This window comes from Grammomys surdaster, unplaced genomic scaffold, assembly GCF_004785775.1.
Source record: "Grammomys surdaster isolate TR1022 unplaced genomic scaffold, NIH_TR_1.0 125881, whole genome shotgun sequence".
NCBI classification, from domain to species: Eukaryota; Metazoa; Chordata; class Mammalia; order Rodentia; family Muridae; genus Grammomys; species Grammomys surdaster.
In genome coordinates, this window is record NW_021620706.1 from 1,017,662 (window position 1) to 1,042,769 (window position 25,108).

Sequence of the window (25,108 nt, forward strand, 5' to 3'; positions counted from 1 at the left end):
GCAATAAATTGTTGGATTTAATTTCTTTTCTTATCAAATTAAAACCTGCATTTGGCTTACCTGACCAGTGCAAGGTATAATCTCTACAACATTCAAAAATCCTTAGTTGATGACAAAGATTCACTCAGACTCCTCTCCATATTTCTTTGGAAAGCCTTTCCTTTGTCATTAAGCCTGGGTAAGCTTACACAAAATGCATCACAGCAAATGAAGAGCCATACAGTATGTACATGAGCTGAATCTCCATTCCTAAAGGGAAAAAAAATGATTTGATAGCAGTAATATGTCAGGGATCTGGGCAGGAATGAGACAATGAAACTTAGCAGAGAGATGTGTAGAAAAAAAAAGGGGGAAGAAATGAGAGATAGAAAGGAAAAGCAGTGGAAGGAGGGAGAAAGGTGGAAAGAGGGAGCAAAAGGGAATGGGAGGGAGGGAGAGAGAGAGAGAGAAACAGACACACACAGAGAAAGAGAGAATATGAACAAATATATAAATGAATCTCTCCTCTTACGTAGCTTTAATAAGTCCCTAGTTCATACAGTATTTATTTGTATGGATTTTCATATTGTCCTCCTTGTTATACAAAAGCCATCAGAAACTCAATAAAAATCAAGTGTACATATGTGGTGAATCTCTGTGAGCCCTACCTAATAAAGAATTGAGCTTGAACAAGGCATGCCTATAAATTCATCTCAACTGAATGAATAAAAACTTTAAAAGGCTATGTCTTTGTATTTTATTTCATTCCATTTTATAACTGTGTTTCATAGTCAAGTAATCATTTAAAACATTGTGATGACAATTACATATAAGGTGTCCTCATTCATGTTTTCCACATTAACTGCTTTTATAAAGTAATGTATTACTTATGTCAAAGTGGAGCTTACTTAAATATACCCACCTTTTGAGTTGTTATGAAATTACCAAAGCATCAGCTTTGTGAAAACTAGTAAAATATTTGTGAAGGGCAAACAATTCTTCTTTTTTCCAATGACTAAACTATCGACATGAAATTTAACTGCAAGAGGAACATGATGCAAATGATTTCATGTTTTGATTGATAAACAATGATTGATTTTGACCTTTTAAAAATACAAATCAATATCTCTCTACCAAATTAAGCAAAGGTTAGGAAAGCAAACTAGGAAAAAAGGGACTTTTCAAAATTGCTTTTCCTGTAATTTATAAAGGATTTTTTAAATATCAACTCTCTAGTTTGCTGTTATTGATGGTGTCTGTTTGTTCTGCTTCTTCAGTTGTGCATAGGTGTGTGATTTGGAAAAAGATTATATCACATGTATCTAAGCCTGCAGGAAGAACAGGAAGATGGCTTCTCTTGTGTGGCCTTGTGTTTTCATTTCTCTTCAACTCTCTATTATTTTTTCTTCTGCATTGTGATGACTTGACCTCACTCCAGATACATTTGGGCATTTATGTGATGAGAAAGCTGGAGAAGGGGTTCGTATTCTGTAGAAGTTAGGTTACCTCATAATAATCCTAGAATCCTTTAACCATATAGCTTCGATAAATATCTTGAGAATCTTGATTTAATGAAGATGTTATCAATTTCAGGGCAGTTTACAAATTCCTGTGCATAAACAATGTTTAAGAACAACTTGAGTATATTATGTGTTAATAAAACAACAGCAACCAAAGTCTATGCAACCTCTCGGTGTATAGAGACACTTCAGGAAGCAATGACTACAAATAATTGCTATTTCATGCTGAACTGATTGAGAGCTATGCATTCCACTAGCATTCCAAGACTGATAATTTAACTTTGGAAGATTTCCTTTACTTGTTTGGAAGGTAATTAGTTCACATGAATAGAAAGTGAAGATGGGGAAAATGTCCAGACTTAGTGGCTCGTATGGCAGTGCATTCATTCTTGTGGTTACCAGCTTTAAAATGTTGATAACTAGCAAGATGTGCCATCTAGATATTTTGGCTTCTTGGACATCAATCAATATCATAGCAATAATAGTCAATATTAAAGAAATTCTGTATTGCAGTGTTGGATAGGAGTAAATAAGGCCTGAAATCACTCAATGTTCATATTATCTCCCTTTTATACATACCTAGTAGAAGACTTCTCGATGACAACTAATTCCTGCAGCTGTAAACCTGCCAAGGCCAGCCAGTGCTTTGTATTCTTTTGAGTGTTTTGCAATCTCTCCTTTACCTTAGATAACACTGCTAGTTGATGACCATAGGCTTTATATCAATGTAGGTTTTGTGGTTCCAGGGTCAAACAGCACCTACAGAGCCGGATAGATCCAGAGATAGTCTCCCATGTACAGTCATCACATTTCACAGCTCCCTCATCTCCTGAGATAGCAATTGCATTAAAATTAAAGTAAGCTCTCTAAGGCCAACACACATGTTCAAGTCATTTTCTTTTCAGATGTATGTTATTTAACAGCGTTCCTATAAAACATGGAAGAGTCATTCCACAATCAGGGAGAATCTAGCCTTTGTGGAGCTTGGAAAAATAAAATTTTGACTTACTTAGCTTAAAAATTACACACAAAAAATTTCTTACAAAATTTCATTATAGAAACTTGGGGAAGGAGAGATGGCTCAGATGTGTCCTATGCAGTACAGCATGGCAGACCTTTGGGTTTTCTCTAGTTTTATTTTCACTTTAAAGCCTGAGGTGTGACTTTGTGGTAGCTGAGTAAATTCATGTAAAACTTCATCACACTGATGATATAGTTTGGCAAACTAATCAATAAAACATATTAGTTTATGGACCTTATTTAGAACTAATATTATTTTGGGTGATTCTAGGGCTTTCAGGTATGTTGTTAAGTTGTTAGTGTAGGATCTCTCCAGTTTCTTTACGAGGGCACTTAGTGCTATGAATTTTCCTCATAGCACTGCTTTCATTTTGTCCTATAAGTTCATGTATGTTGAGCCTTTATTTTCATTAAATTCTAAATTGTCTTTATTTTCTTTCTTTATTTGTTTGTGACCAAGCTATTATTGGCTAGAGAGTTGTTCAGTTTCCATGTATCTGTGAGGTTTTTGTTGTTATTCTTGTTACTGAAGTCTAGAATTAGTCTCAGGTGATCTGATAAGATGCATGAAATTATTTCAATCTTCTTGTATCTGTTGAGGCTTGCTTTGTGATAAATTATATGGTCAATTTTGGATAAGGTAGAAAATAGCTAAATTCAGGGCCTAGATAAACCAAATAGAAACCAATAAAAGGATGCCAAGAATCAACAAAACCAAAAGCTGGTTCCTTGAGAAAATCAACAAGATAGACATACCACTAGCCAAACTAACTAAAGGGCCCAGAGACAGTATCCAGATTAATAAAATCAGAAATAAAAAGAGAGACATAACAACAGAAACTGAGAAAATTTAAAAAAATCATCAGATCCTACTACAAAAGCATATACCCAACAAAAGTGGAATATCTAGATGAAAGGGATGATTTTCTAGACAGATACCATGTACCAAAGTTAAAGTATTTAAACACGCCCATATCCCCTAAGGAAATAGAAAAAGTCTTTTAACTCACCCCACCCCCCTCAAAAAAAAAAAAAAGCTCAGGGCCAGATGACTTTAGTGCAGAATTCTACCAGTCCTTAAAAGAAGAGCTAATACCAATGCTTCTCAAACTATTCCATAAAATAGAAACGGAAGGAGTACTATCAAATTCATTCTATGAACCAACAATTACTATGATAGCTAAACCACACAGACACCCAACAAAGAGGGACTTCAGACTGATTTTGCTTATGAATATCCATGCAAAAATATTCAATAAAATTCTAGCAAACCTAATTCAAGAATACATCAAAATGATCATTCACTATGATCAAGTAGGCTTCATTACAGGGATGCAAGGTTGGTTTCATGTATGAAAACTCATTAACATAATTCATTATATAAACAAATGCAAAGAAAAATGTCACATGATCATCTCATTAGATGCTGAAAAATCATTTGACAAAATACATCATGCCTTCATGTTAAAAATCTTGGAAAAATCATGAATTTAACGCCCATACCTAAATATAATAAAAGCAATATACAGCAAAGTAACAGTCAATAACAAATTAAATGGAGCGATACTTGAAGCAATTCCACTAAAGTCAAGAACAAGACAAGGATGCCTACTCTCCCCATATCTATTCAATATAGTACTCAAAGTTCTATCCAAAACATTCAAACAACAAAAGGAGATCAAGGGGATACAAATTGGCAAAGAAGTCAAGGTTTCACTATTTGCAGATGATATGAAAGCATTACAGAAAAATTTTACAGCTGATAAACAACTTCAGCAAAGTGACCAGATACAATATTAATTCAAACAAATTAGTAGCCTTCCTTTACATAAATGATAAATGGGCTGGGAAAGAAAATAGGGAAACAACGCTCTTCACAATAGTCACAAATAATATAAAATATCTTGGGGTAACCGTAACCAAACAAGTAAAAGGTTTATATGACAAGAACTTCAAGCGTCTCAAAAAAGAAATTGAAGCAGATCTCAGAAAATGGAGAGATCTCCCATGCTCATGAATTGGTAGGATTAACAGAGTAAAAGTTGCATCCTACCAAAAGCGATCCACAGATTCAATGTAATCCCCATCAAAATGACAACACAATTGGAAAGAGCAATTCTCAATTTTATATGGAACAACAAAAACAAGCAAACAAAAAGAAAACCAGAATAGTGAAAACAATTCTTAACAATAAAAGAACTTCTAGAGGAATCACCATCCCTGACCTCAAGCTATACTTCAGAGAAATAGTCGTAAAAACTGCATGGTATTGGTACAGAGACAATCAGGTTGATCAATGGAATAGAACTGAAGACCCAGAAATAAAAACCACACACTTACAGACACCTGATCTTTGACAAAGAAGCCAAAAAAAAAAAAACAACAATACAACTGACATAAGAAGGCATCTCCAATAAATTGTGGTGGTCTATTTGGTAGTCTGTATGTAAAAAAATGAAAATAGATCTATATTTGCCACCTTGTACAAAGCTCATGTCCAAGTGGATCAAGGACCTCAACATAAAACCAGAAACATTGAATCTAATAGGAAAGAATGTGGGAAAGAGCCTCAAACTCATTGGTATTGGGAGGTGGTATTTTCTAAACAGACCTTTAATGGCTCAGGCTCTAAGATCAACAATTGATCAATGGGACTGAAAAGCTTCTGTAAGGGAAAGGACACAGTCAATAGGACAAATCTCATCTTGCTTTATTCAAATGTAAAACTGTAGCCACACTACCATGCTACTAATCAAAAACCAGCAAAAAAAATCACATATTATTTTTATCATTATTTAAATAGCACTGATTGAAACATTATTTAAGAAATCCCAGAATTATTCTTATTCTGTGGTGTCATGGAATTAAACATTTGCTAAACATAAAGCCTTCTGGGAGGCTTGTGGAATACAAATCACATTTATAGTTCATCTTTCAACCATTTTGTTCTGAAATATCTAAGACTATTTCATTATTAGAATGTCCCTGTGGTCTACTTCTGCTACTGTTTGGTTAATAAGAACAAATTAAATAGTTGAGGAACAATTAACATCTATTGAACATTCATGTATATTTTCATTATGTACTTTCTTAGAATGAACAAACCAAGATGACCTACCTCAAGTTACAATTAGTAATTTTTTTTTGTTTTATGGTTATTTTATTTACATTTCAAATGTTATTCACCTTCCCAGTTTCTACTCCACAAACCTCTTATCCCATTTCCCCTTCACTCCACTTCTGTGAGGGTGTTCCACCCTCATTCCCCCCTCCCCACTCCTGAATCATGTCTAGCATTTCCTGATGCTTAGGCATTGAACCTTCACAGGACTGAGAACTTTCCCTCTCATTGATGTCAGATAAGGCCGTTCTCTGCTACATATGCAGCTGGAGCCATGGATCCCTCCATGTGTAATCTTGGATCGTAGTTTAGTCCCTGGGAGCTCTGGAGGAGCTGGTTGATTGATATTGTTAGAAATCAGTATGGCAGTTCTTCAGAAAATTGAAATAGTTTTACCTGAGGACCCAGTTATACCACTTCTGGGCATATAACCAAAAGATACTCCAACATATAACAAGGACACATGCACCACTATGTTTATAGCAGCCTTCTTTATAATAGCCAGAAGCAGGAAACAATCCAGATGTCCCTCAACAGAGGAATGGATACAGAAAATGTGGTACATTTACACAATGGAGTACTACTCAGCTATTAAAAACAATGACTTTTTGAAATTTGCAGTAAAATGAATAGAACTAGAAAATATCCTGAGTGAGGTAACCCAGTAACAAAATAACACACATGATATGTACTCACTGATAAGTGGATATTAGGAAAAAACTTGAAATATCCATTATATAACTCATAGACCATATGAAACTCTAGAAGAAGGAAGACAAAAATGTGGATGCTTCAGTCTTGCATAGAGAGAGGAACAAAGTAATTACAATAATTATGGATGGTAAATGGTGGGAGGGATTTGGAGGAATAGAGGAGTGGAAGAAGAGGAGATGGGGGAGATATACAAAGGGGCAGGAAATTGAACAGAAGTGTAAAAGCAATGGGAAATGGAAAACTGTGGGCAGCCACCAGAAAGTCCCAAATACCAGGAAACAAGAGGTTCCCAGGACTCAAGGGGGATGACATTAGTTGAAATACCTAACAAAGGGGAGAAAGAACCTGTGGAGACCATATGCAGAGGTTAGTCATGGCTCCGGTTGAGGGATGGGTCCACCCACCCATCTCCAAAATTTTAACAAATAATTGCTCCTTTCTAAAGGAAATACATGGACAAAGAGTGGAGCATACACTGTAGGAAAGGCCATCCTCAGACTGCCCCACCTGAGCATCCATCCTATACGCAGCCAGGAAACCCAGACACTGTTGCTTATGCCAAGAAATGCTTGCTGACAGGAGCCTGTAGTAGCTGTCTTCTGAGAGGCTCTGCCAGAGCCTGACCAATACAGATGCAGATCCTAGCATCCCAATGACGGAGTTAGTGGAAGGACAGAAGGAGCTGAAGGGGTTTGCAACCACATAGGAAGGACAACAATATCAATCAACCAGAACCCCAAGAGCTCCCAGGGACTAGTGAATATTTTTTTTATTTAAGGTAGTCTTTTATTTTCATTTATAGGGAGGTATATAATGACTCAAATTAAAATTTCTCTCCCAAATGTAACCCCTAACTGGTATGCCTTTTCTGGTCTCAATGGGAGATTATGTCCTAGCCCGGCAGAGACCTGATGTGACAGTGTTGGGTGATACCCCAGAGGAGGAAAGGTGTAGAGGAGATAAGAAGAGGTACTGTGTATGTGGGGGGAAAACATTCAAGATGTAAGGTTAGTAAATTAATTAATGAGGAAAACCTTAACTGGCAATTTTAAAGAAGGCTAGAATAAATTAAGAAAAAGTTCTTGGATTTAATAAATGGTTACAGTATGGCTGGAGAATATAAGGTTAAACATATGAAGGTCAACCTTTACTTACATGCCAGTGTAAAATAGTACAAAGTGAAATTTAAGATATACCATCATTTATATTAACATATATATGTCTAATTCTGATCCTAATGCTAAAATAGATCTATGTGAGGAAAATGAAATTTTGGTGGTAGAAATAAGGAAGTAAATTAATGCTGACATAATTCTTTCTCATGCTCAGAGGACCGACTGTTACCCACAGGTCATGTCTTCTCAGTGTGAGCCATAGGTTTTTTGTAATCACACATGTTACATCATTTTCTTGATATGAAAAATCTAGTCCTAGATTTTAGCTCAAAATGGGAAAGACCCACGTTAGCTGACCCAAAATTGAAGAGACAATCATTTAGAACAAAATAAAAAGATCAGACATCAACTCACATGAATATATTCATATCATCTTTGACTAAAGTTCTAAAGCAATGTAGTGAGAAGGAGCAGAGTTTCCAACAATAGGTCCTCCAATCCCAGCACATGCGGGCTCAAACCAAACAACAGTGTTTGGACATAGGCATGCCCTTCACAAACCTAAATTCTACATGCATTTTGGGCCTACATGTGAAATAGGAAACTCATGATTTTGGACTATTACAAGATAGAAAGTTCAGATAACCTTGCTATTGTCAGTAACTCTTGATAGAACATCAAAGATAGAGTATAAGAAAGAAGTTATTGAGAATTAGAAGTTTGTCAGTATTGAAAATATTTGCTTCACCAGAACTTGAAAATATAAAGACATACTACAGTACCGTGGACATATCTGGTAAAAAGCAGTTAATCCAAAATATAGTGTGATTACTTAAAACTCAAACAATATAAATATAAATTCACTCTAAGTTTTTGCTGTGGATCTCCTTAAGAGATACACTGCTGGGCAAGTGAAAGGAGAAATGATGCTTTCCTTTATATACCATCAGGGACATCAAGAAGAGGGCAACCTAATAACAGTACATTTACTGACCTGATACCTGAGTCTATTCAGTACCTTCAACTAGTTAGGTTGCAAACAACAGATTTTCAACTGTTAGATCCTAGAAAGTCCTAGATCAAGGTGCTTACTTGATTTCTGATGAGAGCCTGTTTTTCTGATTCTTAGATGATGCTTCTCCTCTGTATTTTCCCATGTAGAATGTGTTATTTATTTATTTATTTATTTATTTATTTATCTATCTATTTATTTATTTATTTTAATGAAGATTTGTCCAGTTCATCAAAGTACCAATAACCTTCTCCTTCTAGAATCCTTATTACCTAACCACATCTCCAAAACTCTACTTTCTGAAATTGTAAATTAGATTCCAACATCTTAATTTTTTAAAAAATTCATTATTTTGTTTGTTTACATTTCAAATGTTATCACCCCTCTTAGTTCCCCCTCCACAAGCTCCCTATCCCCTCCTCCCTTCTCCTGCCTCTATGAGGGTGCTCCCACACTCTCACATCCACTCTTGCCTCAGCGGCCTAGCATTCCCCTATCCTGGGTCATCAAGCCTCTACAGGACCAAGGGACCCCCTCCCAGTGATACCAGATAAGGAAATTCTCTGCTACATATCCAGCTGGAGTCATGGGTACCTGCTGTGTACTCTTTGGTTGGTGGTTTAGTCCCTAGGAGTTTTGGAATGTCTCATTGTTTGATATTGTTGTTCTTCCTATGAGGCTGCAAACCCCTTCAGCTCCTACAGTCCTTGTCCTAACGTCCCCATTGGGGTCTCCACATTCAGTCCAATCTTTGGCTGTGTACATCCACATCTGTATTCGTCCGGCTCTGGCAGAGCCTCTCAGTGGACAGCTATACTGGGCTCCTGTCAGTAAGCACTTCTTGGCATTAGCAATAGTGTCTGGTTTTTGGTGTCAGCAGATGGGATGGATCCCTAGGTAGAGTAGTCTCTGGATGGCTTTCAGTTTCTGTCCTACTCTTCATCTCTGCATTTTCTTTGGACAGGAGAAATTCTGTATTAATATTTTTGAGGTGGGTGAGTGGCCCCATCCCTCAACTGGAGGTCATGCACATTTTTAGATTATATAATACAAAAAGACAAACACAGAATACTAACACCACAAAATGCTGAGTGGATTTAGAGCAACAGCAACATCCCTTCATTTCTAATATAAGGTAACTTGGCAGTTCCTTACAGGCCCATGCAAAACCTATTGTTTTAATAAATTGACTTGGAATACTTGTATCTGGGTAGCTGCCTCTATGTTACAGTCTGAGTTTAAACATACTCGATCTCAGAATGCGACCATTATTTATTGTGTGACTGTTATGTGCACTAGACTAATTTATTTAACACACTAATTTATTCATAGTACTTTCATACACAGTAATTTGACTCATTCATAGTACTCTTATGTACTTCATTTTATTATCCCCATTTGAAGATCAGTTGTTGATAGAGAATGAAATATGTTAAAGGATTTCTTCAATACAATGCACCATAAGAATACTACAAGAAAGTTTGACTCAAACAGTCTTAGTATAGTACCAGACCACTATACCACTTTGTCCTAAGGGTGAAAAGCTACTGTAATGTAATGTTACAAAGAATAAAAAGAAAGAAGCAGGACAAAACAGACCAGGGTGTTATTTGTAAATTAATATACTGAGAGTTGCAGAGTTGTGTGTTGAGTGTCAACTGAATACTTTATTTCAGATCTTTTGGTTGCACAAATCAGACACTGTCCGTTTACATTTTGGTACATATATTCATGCTTTCTATTAGACCAACTGAAGCCTCCAGCCCTGTGATGTGTTCTAACAGTGATCCTCAAAACATATACATATATTGATTCAATATTTATACTCCATAGCTTTTATAGGGATATTCAAAGTTTCATTCTTAAATATTAAAATAAAATATCCTTAGGCTAAAATTTATACACATTAAATGCTATTAAGTAACTGCTACTTTATTTGCATACCATTAACAAGAAACCATAGAGGAAATACTTAGTGTCTTAGAGTTAAACTGTTTTTCTTTTCTTCTAAAAGATTGCAGCATGGGAGGTATTATATGAACTGAGTTCTATGTACCTTCCACATATTAGATTTACATATAATAAATTTTGGACAGAAAATATCCTTAAATAAAAAGCATTCTATCCTACTGTCAACAAAGTTGGTAGTAACCAACTAAGTTTAAAATAATTTATATTTTATTTATGTCTGTTAAAATGCAGTGCTACTTTCTAAAGATTACATTTTAACATGGCAAAGTAAATTTTGTAGTTATTAATTCATAAAACTAAAAGTACCCAAATGAATGTGAAACAAATATGCATTGATATCATTCCTAAATGAAATCAACTGTATCACTCCACTATTAATTTTAAATGTATATTTTAAATGTTTATTTTTGAAAATTATGTGAAAATATTAATTTGGGAAGATAAAATGAATATTCAACTACATTTTCATTAATGTTCCATAAAATAATCAATCATCGAGACTAGTAAGAAATAAAATGAAAAGATAAATATACCAAACACTAGGAGAGGGTCTGGAGAGATGGCTCAGAGGTTACTGCTCTTTCAGAACACCCAGGATCAGTTCCCCGCACCGTCATGGCAACTCAAACCCACCCACAACACCAGCTCCTGGAAACTGTTTTCTCTTCTCATCCCTGTGGGTCTCCTGAATGTATGTGGTAACTACAAACCCATTTCATGTACACGATGCACAAGCACATAGACATGCACACACACATAAAATTATGTGTTCAAACCAAATGACAACCTCATTAGAGTCCGAAGATGTCTCAGGGAACACATGTTCTTGTTATGGATGATGGTGACCTGCTGTGGATCTCCGGAACCTCCATGGAGAAAGGAGAGAGCCAGATGCAAATAAAACAAGAAGAAAGAAAATGTGTGCTTTTTAGACAGTTCACCAAAGCACTAGAAAAGAGATTCATAGTTTGTAAAACTATAAATTACAGCAAAGCATACAAAATAACTTTACAATAATTTAAAAGTTTATTAGTAAAAAGAATCACTCAGTATTGTAGTTGGTGAAATGAAATTAAAGTGCTTGTAGTCAAGCCTGAAAAACCTGAGTTTGATTGTCAAATCCGTCACCCTGGTAACAGATTATTGAATCTCAAATGTTCTTGAGTCTCCACATGTCGTACTACATTGTACATGTATGTCCCACCTTTAACTACACAGTCTATTAAAAATATAACTAAAAATATAATCTATGTGTAGGAATCATGGAAATGAAAATTTGGATTCAAAGTTGTGCCTGTTCTTAGCAGTTTTGTATTATTCCATCAATTTATTTATTTATTTATTTATTTATTTATTTATTTATTTATTTATACAATTGGTTATTTTATACAGTCTGTTATTAGATTGTGAAATTTAAAATCATGCATTTTCTTTAGTAAAGTTTTGTTCATGTTTTGACAAATTTCTATTTCCTGGGAGTTTGTATCCTTGCTTATATATTTGGTGATGCAGTAATCATAGTTGCCTGCTGGTGTGCATATACTAACTAGACTGTGTAAGAATAGCTTTCTATGTTTATATTTTTATATAAAGCCTTGTTGTACTGATCAAAAGCAAGACATTATATATGAAAATTTGTCACTTTACTCTATGGTTGACAAATAAAAGTCTAAGGACTGATTATATGCATTTCAATATATGGTTCAATTGGCTGAAGTAGGATTGTCTTTCTTTGATTTGCTTCTTACAGTGGAGATATTCAGAACTCAGCTGCATGCCTCATGATCAGCCACCCTGCAAGGCTCCCTTAGCATCGCAGAAGTTCTATTTGAACTTTTCCTTGGTTTTCTCTCTGTACAGTTTAAGAGTTAAGCTAATTCTCTGTGCCTTTTCTTCCTTTGGTCATTAGGATCCTCTATTCCCAAACATTATTGTTCTTTTTCTACCAGATTACCCAGATCATTTTACTGGGTTTCCTGAGGTATGACCCTCTTTATGTTTCTCAGGCCTTTCTCCTTTTACTGAGAATAGGCAGACTCATTTAGGAATGGGTGGTTGATTCCCTAGGCTAAAATGGTTGCTTCTCTCTGAATCTTGGCACATCTGAGCCCTGGATGTTTGCTTCCATGCCTCTTTTGTGCCTTCAAACCTATTCTGTCATAGTCAGAAGTGGATATAAAGAAATTTGATTAATGTGTAATTTGGCTGCCAGGTATCAGGTTAGTGTTGACTACTGATAGCTCTGTGGTAATTTCCTTCTTTACACATGAACTGCTTTCTAACTCAAGGAAAAAGCATTTCATTGACTGGCCTGAAAAAATTCAACACGAGAGTAACTACATTGGAAAGCAGTTATATTAGACATGTGCAAACTACACACTGAGGGCTCAAAAGAGGAGAATCTAGCATGACTAAGTGTTGGGAGTAGGGATGGTGACTCAGAAATGCTTCCTAGAGGTTCTCCCTCCGCATAATCTAAGCAGGCCTTACAGAAGTTCAGATTAGTCAGTCACAGTTATATTCTATTTAACAAAATACAACTGTCATATTTGTGTGGAACATTCAATTCTCACTGCTAATTAACGTGCTAATTATGAGTGGAAATGTTAAAAATGTGTTTGAGGATATAAAATTTAATTTAAAATTTTAATCATCACAATTGATTTCTCCATAGGTGTTCAAAGCAATGAATATCCCACAGATCAGAAGCCCATCGCTGCCTCCTCCGGAACATATGCCAGAAGCCTACTCTGCAAAAATTGCACTTTTTGGTGCCGGGCCAGCGAGTATAAGCTGTGCCTCCTTTCTGGCTCGGTTGGGCTATTCCAACATCACCATATTTGAAAAACAAGAATATGTTGGCGGTTTAAGGTAATTCCTAGATTTATTTTTGTGTTTTAAGTGTCAAAAATACTGAGTTAAAACAGTCCCTGTTGTGGACATTTTATAGTTAAAGACACTTCAGGTTTACAGATGGTATCCATCTTACAGGTTATTTTCCAAAAGGCTCAAATTCTGATGATTCACTCACTTGAAATTTTGAAATTGCATTTAAGAAAGATTTATGTATGAATTTCTCTGTCTTCTTCTGAAGTTGCAGATCTCAGGAAAAGTTTGTGATAGTAGAAACAAAGCACAGGAATTATTTCATCACTGACGATCTCCTGTATTATGAAAATATATCTAAAAGTTATGGACATTATACAGGAAGAATGAGCAGCTCCATAGAATACTGATGGAGCATTCATGGGTTTCTCTCTATAAAGCATACCATGATACTCACGTATTTTCAATTTACAATTATTTTAATTTATATTTACTATTACTTCTGCCATAAGTGTTCACTTTCAGAGTACATTTTATAGTATTTTTTACAATCAATATCTTTCAACATTTGGTATAAGTCTGTATTATTAATGTGAACTAAGATTCAATCACATAATTTTTATATCCCATGAAGACCTCTACATGAATTTAGAAACTGATCACTGTGTATCAATAACTTTCAGAAGCTGAGGCAAATGTAAAACATGAAACTTGCTTTACTTAAACAGATTAAACATGTATTATGTTTTGACTAATAAAATTTATTTGAAATAAGAAATGGATATGGCTTAAAACATCTGGTATGAAATAAAAATATTGCATGTTAAGTTTATTATATCTTTATTATATCAATCAAATTGTTATTTTTATTTAAAGTGACTGGTATTGAAATTCAAAGATTTTAAGTTATAAACATTTGGATTATGTTTCCTTAATTAGCACTTACGCTTTCTGTATTTACTTAACTGTTCATTAAACAATGACTTCATCATATTTGATAATCAGAAAATAAGTTTAATTTTGAAAAATTTATGATACTGTTTATGTTTCTTGGTATCTATAAAATGAGTAATAAATACATAAAGTTAACATTGATCAGAATATTTCCTTTTTTCATTATTGTTAATCATTCAATTATATCACAACTGATATCCCAATTTCCAGTTACTCCTCTACAAGCCCCCATCCTACCTCTGTCTTTTCCCCTTCCCCTTCATCTCTGAGGGTGCTCCCTCACCAACCCATCCTCTCCCATCCCACTGCTCCAGCATCTGCCTACTCTGGGGCATCAAACTTCCACAGGACCGAGGGCCTCCCCTCTCATTGATGTCAGACAAGGCCATCCTCTGCTACACATATATCTGGAGCCATGGATCCCTCCCTGTACACTCCTTGGTTGGTGGTCTAGACCCTGGGAGCACTGGGTGGTCCTGCCAGCCAATATTATTCCTTCTATGGGGTTGCAATCCCCCTCTGCTCCTCTGGTTCTTCTGCCCCACAATTTTTCAATAGCTCCAGATTATGAATTATCAAAGTACTCTTATTTGATATAAACTATAGTGTATGAATCATATATAACTGTTGATCAGGTACTTTTTCATACTATTTTATTCATTAAACAAAACTACATGACTCTTCAAACAAAGACCTCATAAAATATAATAACCCCATAGGGAGCATCAAAACCTTAAATCATGCCAATTGTCGAGAAATAATTATTTTGTGTGTTGGCTATTTATCAGTATTGAGGAATCCAAATTTTTAACATTTATCCGAGGAAATAAATTTCTCTATATTTAATTTTGCTGTGAGGATGCTGGCTATCTTCTTAATTTCATTTCACTCCAGCATTATTAATTAGGAAAAGCATTATGTATAACAACATATGTATAAACATTGTAGATTCTTTCTTTTAATTATACACATCAATGAATATGTGAGTTAATTTTAAAAGTATGAGCATAATTGTTGTGTACCCTGGTAGATGAGGGAAAATCTTTTTGCCCCTTAATTGCATTTTTCACAAGAAGCTGAAAATGGAAGCAGCCTTGTCTATGAATTATTATGGGTTGCCAATTTTAGTACATGATTATGGTTCTTAGCATCTCTGTATTTAGTTTCCATTCGAATGTGGAGTAATTTATATAAATTAGCACTAAATGTTTGTTTTTATATATTTGAACATTTTTACTGGGAAAGACTTCTTGAAATTCATGATTAAATATGTTTCTTTTACTCCTGTTGCTTTGAAATTTTGTTCTCTTCTCTTTGTGTCTTTCTAATTCCTAAGCACAATACCCAGTGTGGAGCTCATTCTTATGTACTATCTGTGGTAGAGGAAGTCTCTATCATTGTGGAAATACTAGGAAAAAAAAATGCAGAACTACTAAGAATGACAACACAAAACTTCTGTGTGAATTTATTTTCTCCCATACATATTGCCTCTCATCTCTTTCAATATCAGTATAAATATTCTAATCTAAAGGCATTAGCTTCATTTTTTACTTAATTCTGTATTTTTTGCTTCTCTTGCATTTACACAGATTCTTTTATATGTTAAGAATTGGTACAAAATTACTTTTAAATAAATCACAAAATGCAGTAAAATATATCTAGGATTGGATCCCTGTTGTACACAAAATAATCACTTGTTTTAATTCAATTACTAGATGTTTTGCATTTGTTTTTAACCAAATCTTTTTTAATAGAAAAACTTTAATTTAAAAATTTTAGACTATGTCAAAGTATAAAAAGAAAATGTGGCTTGACATGACAATACACTTCCGTGACCATGGCATTTGAGAGGTAGATACAGGAATACAAAGAACTCAAGGTCATCTTCAGTGGCACAATTAGTTCAAGAGCATCCTAGCACATATAAGACCATATGTGAACATATAAAATTAACGATTGAAGGTTTTTTATTAAGTATACACATATACTTCTTGATTTCTAAATTTTATTTAAAATGATAACAATGTATATGTTGTTTTGTTAGGTAGCATACTCAGGGAAAAACTGGTCTCTGTTTTAGCATCTAGTAAAATTCTTTCAAGCCTTACTGTTGACATATATATACACATGTGTGCGTGTGTGTTATTTTATGCTGATTGGCAATGTAACTGTTTCTAGGTGAAATATAAGAAACATTAAAAACTATTTTAGAGTGTGTAATACAATGCAATTTTAAGGACCAATGCTTATCCAGTCATGAACTGAAACAATGTTTTGACATGAGATGCATGCTATAAGATGAACTGAAAATATTTATTATTGATACATTCCTTTATGCATAAGAAGCATACACATATAAGAAAGACAGTTTTCTCATGTTTCTGTCACTCACCTTACTGTAGTGAAGAATTTATGGTCACCACAACAAAAATATATTTTTGAAAGTTTAAATTGTTTAAAGAAAACAAAAGGAAAAAATGAAAATGTTTTCATAAGTGCAACAAACTTGGGAAATAACCGTTTATATCCAATTTCTCTTCTATCCTTCTAAGTCCTTTCCTGTCACCATGGTTTATGCCATTTATTTCCTTTGTTCCAAATAGATCTGTATAATTGTTTAAAATTCTATATCTTCCAAGGATTCTTTTTCTTTCCTGAACACCAGGCTCTCAATTCACACCCCGTTTTTTCTTTTTCTTTTTATTTTTTCTTTCTTTATTTATTTTTACTTATTCACTTTACATCCCACTCACTGCCCCCCCCCAGTCACCCCTCCCACAATTCTCCTCCTTCTCTGAATGAGTGCCCCCTTCCGGTATCCTCCCACCATGGCATATCAGGTCTCTGTGAGGCTAGGTGAATCCTCTCCCGCTGAGGCCAGGCAAGGCAGTCCAGCTAAAAGAGCATATCCCACGTTCAGGCAACAGCTTTTGGGATAGCCCCTGCTCCAATTGTTCAGGACCCACATGAAGACCAAGCTGCACATCTCCTACATATTTACAGGGAGGCTAGGTCCAGCCATGTATGTCCTTGGTTGGTGGTTCAGTCTCTAAGAGTCTCAGAGGTTCAGGTTAGTTGACTCTGTTGGTATTCCTGTGGCATTCCTATCCCCTTGGAGCCTGCAATTCTTCCTCCTATTCCTACAAATGAGTCCTCAAGCTCCATCCACTGTTTGGCTGAGGGAGTCTGCATCTGTCTTAGCTGTTGGCTAGAGCCTTTCAGGTGACAGCCATGCTAGGCTCCTATCTGCAAGCATAACAAAGTTATTATTAATAGTGTCAGTGATTGGTGCTTGCCCATAGGATATTAGCCATAAAGTACAGAATAAGCACATAATAGTTCACGGGCTCAAAGAAGCTAAATGTGAAGAAGTCCCCAAGCAAGGATGCTTGAATCTCACTTAGAAGGGGGGAATAAAATAGTCACGGGAGGGAACTGAGTGAAAAAGAAGACTGGGAGTAGAATTGGGGGATTGCGATCAGGTGTCAGGAGGGACAAGAGAGAGAAGGCCAGAGGGCTATGAGAATAAATGGAAATTTGCAACTGATCTGAGTGGTGAGGCAGGGGGCATCTCTAGGACAAGGCAGATAAGGAATAAGGAAGGCACCCCAGAATCAATGCGGGTGTCTTTAACTGTGACTCACAGCATTATGGATATGGAACCTGAAGAAACTACCTCCTGCAGCAGGCAGGAGTGATAGGGACATCAACACAGCCTCAAAAGATTTGACTCAAATTTTCCATTTTTATGGAAATCAACTGTGTGAACTCTTTAGTGTCCTGAAGTTGTGTCTGGTGAATGAACACTCTCATAAATCCTCCTGTATGTCAATCTACAATGCCCACTGTGTACCGTGTCTTGTAGTAGTAGGTGCCAAGTGGCTTACTTATTTATCTTGCTAAAAGTATTTCTTCTGATTCTCAAATGAGATTGTATAAGTCATTTACATGTGATTGTTCCATATATATATATATATATTTCATATGACATTGGTGTCCACAGAAAATGAATAATGTGAAAGAAAATTTTCATTCTAAAATTAACATAGGGACAGAAAGAGTAAAGATATAATGAAAACAGAAGCTGAAAAGCTGAAAAGGGTAGAGATTAGAAAAACAACAACAAAAACCCATAGTGTTATTTTCTTGAAAAGATAAAGAAAAATAATGAAAGATTTTAGCTAGACTCAGAAAAATGGAGATAGGACTCAAAAAACTAAATCATTGATTGTAACAGATGTGGCATCTAGTACCAATGTCAGAGGACCAGGGAGATCTATAATAGTAAATTGTATATAAAAAATTAAATAGTCTAGAGAAAATCATTGAATTCTTCAAAATTTATAGCTTACAAAGAATGGAATCATGAAGAAGCAGAAAAGATGAATAGGTCAATAAATAGGGCAGAAAGAGGAAAGTTAATTAAAGGTTTGTTATTAAAAAAATCCAAAGATCTGATGTTCTCCCTGCCAAATTTTTCTCAATATGAATTCATTTCAGTTCAAACTTTTTAAAATTATATATTTATTTATATTTTTACACTTCAGATTTTATTGTCTCCCCCCTCACTGTCCACCCTCTGACAGTTCCACATCCCATACCTCCTCCCCACACCCCTGACTCCATGCATTTCCCCACTCCCAACCCCTCACCTGACCTGACCTCTAAAACTTCCAGGAGTCTCCAGTTTCTTGAGAGTTAGGTACATCATCTCTGATTGAACACAGATCCGGCCATCCTCTGCTGTATATGTGTTGGGGTCCTCATATCAGCTGGTGTATGCTGCCTTTTTGGTTGTCTAGCGTTTGAGCGATCTTGGGATTCCAGATTAATTGAGACTGCTGGTCCTCTTACAGGGTTGTCCTCTTCCTCAGCTTCTTTCAGCCTTTCCCTAACTCACCAGGGTCAGCAGCTTATTGAAATTTTTAGTTCTGTGGACCATATCTCATACATTCTGAACTTTTCCTTCTTTCTTTCTTTTTTTTTAATCAAATATGCACTTATTAATGAGTACATAGCATGATGTCCTTTTTCATCTGAGTTACCTCACTCAGGATATTTGCTAGCTCCATCCACTTGACTCCAAAACTCAGGATATCCTAGTTATTAGTAGCTGAGTAGTATTCTAGTGCATAAATGAACCACATTTTCTGTATCCATTCTTCTGTCTTGGGACATCTGGGTTGTTTCCAGCTTCTGGCTATCACAAACAACGTTGCTATGAACAAAGTGGAACATGTGCCCTGTGACATGGTGGGGCATCTTTTGAGTATATTCCCAAGAGTGGTACTAACAATTCTTCAGGTAGATCTATTTCCAATTTTCTGAGGAACCTCCAGATTGAGTCCAGAGTAGTTGTGCCAGTTTGCAATCCCACCAGCAATGGAGAAGTGTTTCTCTTTCTCTCCACTCTTGACAACATTTGTTGTCACCTGAGGTTTTGATCTTAGCCATTCCCCTTGATGTAAAGTGGAATCTCAAGGTTATTTTGATTTGCATTTCTCTGATCACGAAGAACTTTGAACACATTTCTTTAAGTGCTTCTCAGCCATTCGAGATTCCTTTTTGTGAATTTTCAGTTTAGTTCTATGCCCCATTTTTTTTGATCAGGTTGTTTAGTTGTTTGGTGGTTAGCTTCTTGAGTTCTTTTTATATTTTAGATATTAGACCTCTATCAGATGCGGAGTTATTGAAGATTTTTTTTCCGAGTCTCTAGGTTGCTGGTTTGTCTTATTGACTATGTCCTTTGCCTTACAGAGCTTTTCAGTTTCATGAGGTCCCATTTATCAATTCTTGATCCTAGAGTATGAGCCATTAGAGTCCTGTTTAGAAAATTTCCCCCTGTGCCAATGAGGTCAAGGCTCTTTCCCATTTTCTCCTCTATCAATGTTTTGTAAAAATCTTTTCTTTCTATCAATGTAGAATATTCAAATATATTTCACGGGGTAAATTTTAACTTACTATCAAAACGGCACTGAGATATGATAAAAATGTCTCTAGTAACCTTGGATATAAAGATGCTCAATAAATTACTGAATTCTTTTGCACTTAGGAAGATCATTCTTCCCTTGTTCTCTTCCTGTTTCTTCATCCCCACTCAGAACTTCAACCTGAGCCATTGGGATCTCTTATGTATAGTCATAGCATCTGCAAACATGTGTACTTCGATTTCCTTTCCGAAGTGTATCCTTGTATTCTTGTATTATTCCTTTCTCTTATCTAACAATAAGACCTAATTAATAAAGTCAGTGAAGTTTAAGAGAACATAATAAACCCATAAAAAGCAGTAAATTTTCTGTATATTATTAAGAAAGTATCTAAAAGATATATAAAATTACAGTCCAATTATAAAAGCTAGCAGGATACATATAAATCATAGAACTGCATATAAATAAAATAACTCTTCAAGTAAAATTATAAAATATTGATGAAGTATACTAAAAAGCACAGGATAAAATAAAGACATTCTGCATTCATACATTGTAGCATATCATAAGGATATTCATGCTACTGAAAGAATACAATATCATCCCTATGAAATTCTAGTAGACTTCAAAAAATAGAAAAGTATTCTAAAATTTATATTGAAACACAGAGGAACCTCAATATACCAAACAATCCTGAGTTAAAAGATTAAACTTGACTGAACCTAAAACATAATGCAAAACAGCCATACCTCAAAGCAATGCATGAGCTCAGAATAAGACTCAGGATTTTGTAACTCAGAAATAAATTCACAAAGTTTTAGGCAGCTAGTATTTTAAAAACGACATCAAGAAAACAATATGATTGTGCCATAATATAGAAAGGGTAGTCTTTTCTTCATATAGTACTGGAAAAATAAGATATATTTATGCACAAGAATAAAAGTAAGCTTCTGGTCCTTAAAAAAGATTTTTAAATGGATTGGGATTAAAGATGGATGCCAAAACTATAAACCTTTTAAACATTGAAAAAATTTCAGGACATTTTCCTGGTTGTTGTTTCTTGAATAGGACTCTAAAGCAAAGACACAAGAACCGAAGTTCAAAAAATGCAGTTAGGGGAAGGACTGAAGGAGCTGAAGGGGCCTTATTGGCATCAATGGGAGGAGAGGCCATTGGTCCTGTGGACACTTGATGCCCCAGCATAGGAGAATGCTAGGGCAGTGAGGTGGGAGTGGGTGTGTGGGTGGGTAGAGGAGCACCCTCATAGAAGCAGGATATGAGGGAATGGGCTAAGGAGTTTGCAGAGGGGAAACTGAAAAAGGGAATAGCATTTAAAATGTAAATAAATAAAATATCCAATTTTAAAAATGTTCAAAAAATGTTTATGCACAGCAAATAAGACAATAAGGTATTTTAAAAGATAACCTTCCAAGATGGAGAAAATATTTACAATGCACATTCAGTAAAGAGTTAGTGGGTTTTGTTTGTTTTTTTTTAACCTTTATTTTTTTACAGTCCAGTTGTTATTTCCTTCTCCCTGTCTGCCCTCCTACAGTTCTTCATCTCATTCCTTCTCTCCTACTGTCTCTAAGAGGATGTTCCCACCTCCCTACCTCCCCTAGACCTCATCACTCCCTGGGGCCTCAAGTCCCTCAAGGGTTAGGTGCATCTTCTCTCACTGAGGCCAGACCAGGCAGTTCTCTGCTGTGTATGTGTCAGGGGCCTTGGACCAGCTCATATATGCTGCCGAGTTGGTAGCTGAGTGTCAAAGTCAGTGTTTATAAAATATAATCAACCCAATATTAAGAAGTCATATTGTGTTACATCTCACATGAGAATTGTGAATGTCTATCAGCTGAATGAAGACATTCATAGACATTCATATCAAAACCTCAGTGAGATGGTTCCTCATACCTGTTTGGATTATAATTAACAAAATTAAAAAAGTGCCGAAATTGTATATTTACATGTAAACAATATTTAGCTCTATGTATACTATGAATTGATATTTACTCTGATATTTTAATACCCTAAAGGCATAGGATAATTAAGTAAATTGACTATATAATTTGAAGTGTTTGAATTGCTTTTGACTAATTTTATATTGCTTATTTTCTATTTCATGTATTTTTATATTAGCTTCTATATTATTTTTAATACATGAGACACCTTAATCTGGCAAGAAGAATGTTTGTCTTCCTAATTGTTTACATGTGATATCAATAATTACAGGAACTTATTTGTCCCTTTAATGCTGATCAGTAAGAACATGTGCCATTTTTTTTCTAGATTGATAAATTTCACTCTTATTCTCCCTTTTCATATTTTTCTTTTTTGCTTCAGCACTTCTGAAATCCCTCAGTTTCGGCTCCCATATGATGTCGTGAATTTTGAGATTGAGCTCATGAAGGATCTTGGTGTAGAGGTGAGTAGGAGATATAACATCTGTCTATATATTGCAGAAGAAGAAAGGGGAAAGCTTCATGCTAGAGATTAATGGCCAACACTGTGCATTTTAGGAATGAACAATTAAAACTATCTTAGGCCTAGCAGAAACATACTTCCCCTTGCTCAGGGCATTTGTCTGTCTACTGTCTGAATGCCACTAGCCTGGAAAAGGGCAATCAATAGTTCTCATCTGGCCCACCTGCATGTGATTAATTGTCTGTAAGAAACAAATTCCTAAATAGCTTTAGGGGTTCAGTTCAGCCAAGGGAAGGATTTGGTTTCTTTAATCATGTTTTGTTCAGGCAAGTTGTGAGCTCTCTGAAAGACTAGCATTTAACTTTTCAACACTTGGATTATAGTTTCTTCCAGAAATATATTTTCTTTATTATGTACCTCATGATATTCTTGTGTGTCTGGCTATTCTCAACATATACGATACATTCATGAAGAATGGTATGATACTAATCTTTTATTTTTCTATTCAATAAATTTTTTGTTTTTCTTTTAAAGATAGACAAGATGCTGACATGATATACTTCCGGAATATAACTTTAGATGCTCTAATTTTCCATTGCTACTATTATTCTGTGAATTTTCCACTACAGTTGAATATATTCCTATTTTTGTTTAAAGACTGTTATTTTCCAAAAACTCAATAGATTTATAATGTATCAGGATTTGCATAATTTCTGTCTCCAAAAGATATTTTGAAGAGTGAGCAACAAATTTAGCATAGATTTTGCTTTTACTATGAAAATCTAAAAGTTATCACTCGTGGGGAAAAAAACTATTTTGGACTTTTGCACTTGTTTCTACTTATATGTTATTTAACATATTTGAGTGATGAACTTTAACCCAAATTTCCAAATACTTTGATCACAAAAAATGCAATGTAGATGTGCAGATAATCATAACAAGAGGTCTTAACAACTGCAGTGTTCAAATAGATGATTTATGGATGACTACGTACAAGGACACATTCTGGAAGGTTCCTTAAATGTATTCCATTTTGAATTGAAACTCTTATCTGATTTTCACCAAATAAGCAAAGTATTACATATTAAAATTTCAAGTTAATATGTTTCATGTTTTTACCAGTCAAAGATAAATCAGGAATTTTTAAAAAGTATTTCAAAAACAATATGAGATATTGATGATGACGAATGCCTATAATCCCAGCAATGGGAGCCTAAGTAATTGTATTGATTTTTCACAGGATAGATTATTCTCATTACTTTAAAAGTTATAGGGACATAGAATTACACAAAGTATCATGTGAAGAAAACATGTATTATATCTACAGCCTTATGATTTTCTAATTTTACAATTATTTACCCTAGACAGTAACTAGACATATTATTTCCTTAGGAACTGCCATGTTGACTTTCATGGTGGCTATACAAGTGGCAAAGACTTTTTCTGAGAGACAATAACTCAACCAGTTTACAAAAAGTGTTTACAAAGTTATTAAGATTTCCATAACTAAATTCCAATATAGATTTTTGGCAGTATCTAGTTTTCTATGCAAATTTTGTTATTACTGTGGAATTTGTTAGCCTAGATTTAGACATGGTCTTTCTGAGGTTATCAGAATTATCTCACTTGCACTTGGGATTTCAATTGCTTTCTCATTTCTAAGCTTATGCTTTCTCAACTTTCTTGAGAAACCATGCTTTGGCTTTCATAGTTATCATTATGTTTAAAAAAACAAACAAACAAACAAACAAACAAAAACAAAACAAAAAACAACTTCTCAAAGTTTTTAATTCATTAGTAGCTGTGTTTTTCATTCATTAGTAGGCTGATTGGATCTTTATATGTTTCTCCTGTTATTGTTTAAAATTTTTCATGAACACACTGAAAACATAAAATTCAGGATAAACCAATGACCTTTAGTACCTTCATTATTAAACCTCAAAAACTGAAAAATAGATAACTATACCACTCAAAAGTTAAAATAATATACATTTCATGGGCCTCTTATAAAGAGGTAGTGTGTCATCAATTGTAATACATAGAGGAATGTCCTACTCTTAGACATCTGTGCATGATAGCTGTACTCATTACTCTTTCATTGATAAATATAGTTCTTATATGATTCATCATATCTTAATATATCAGGAATATAAGATATCAAAGGCCAAAGTAGCTTACTAGGTTTTGTGATATTTTTTTCTTTGTGAGGAGGCATGGAATATGAAGTTCTCGGTCATTCTCTCTGGGTGTAGATATACAGGCTCATATGTAGCATCTGGGCTCCCTAAACTTCATTCATTGGCTAGTTATTAGTCAGGTTCATAACCCACCTTCTGTTGGGGAATCCTGAACTCATCAGCATACTGTCCATTTTATGCTTATGGTGCCCAGCCTGCATGGCATCACCGTACAGTGGATCACTGTCAGGTTCTACATGAAGTCAAAGATCTTTGTATACACATTTAATTACTAAAGATTCCATATTGGAGAGGTGAACTATAACACTCCCGAGTGGTAACTGTTTC

The 25,108-nt window shown here is 35.0% G+C and overlaps 1 protein-coding gene across 1 annotated transcript in view; it reads left to right on the plus strand.

Annotated features, from left to right (window-relative positions):
- The window catches only part of Dpyd (dihydropyrimidine dehydrogenase), an 872,190-nt gene that overhangs the window by 201,976 nt on the left and 645,106 nt on the right, over nt 1-25,108 (plus strand). The window contains exons 6-7 of the mRNA XM_028752184.1: nt 13,127-13,323; nt 22,503-22,584. Coding sequence (XP_028608017.1) covers nt 13,127-13,323; nt 22,503-22,584 — 279 coding nt within the window. The remainder of the gene's footprint in view (nt 1-13,126; nt 13,324-22,502; nt 22,585-25,108) is intronic.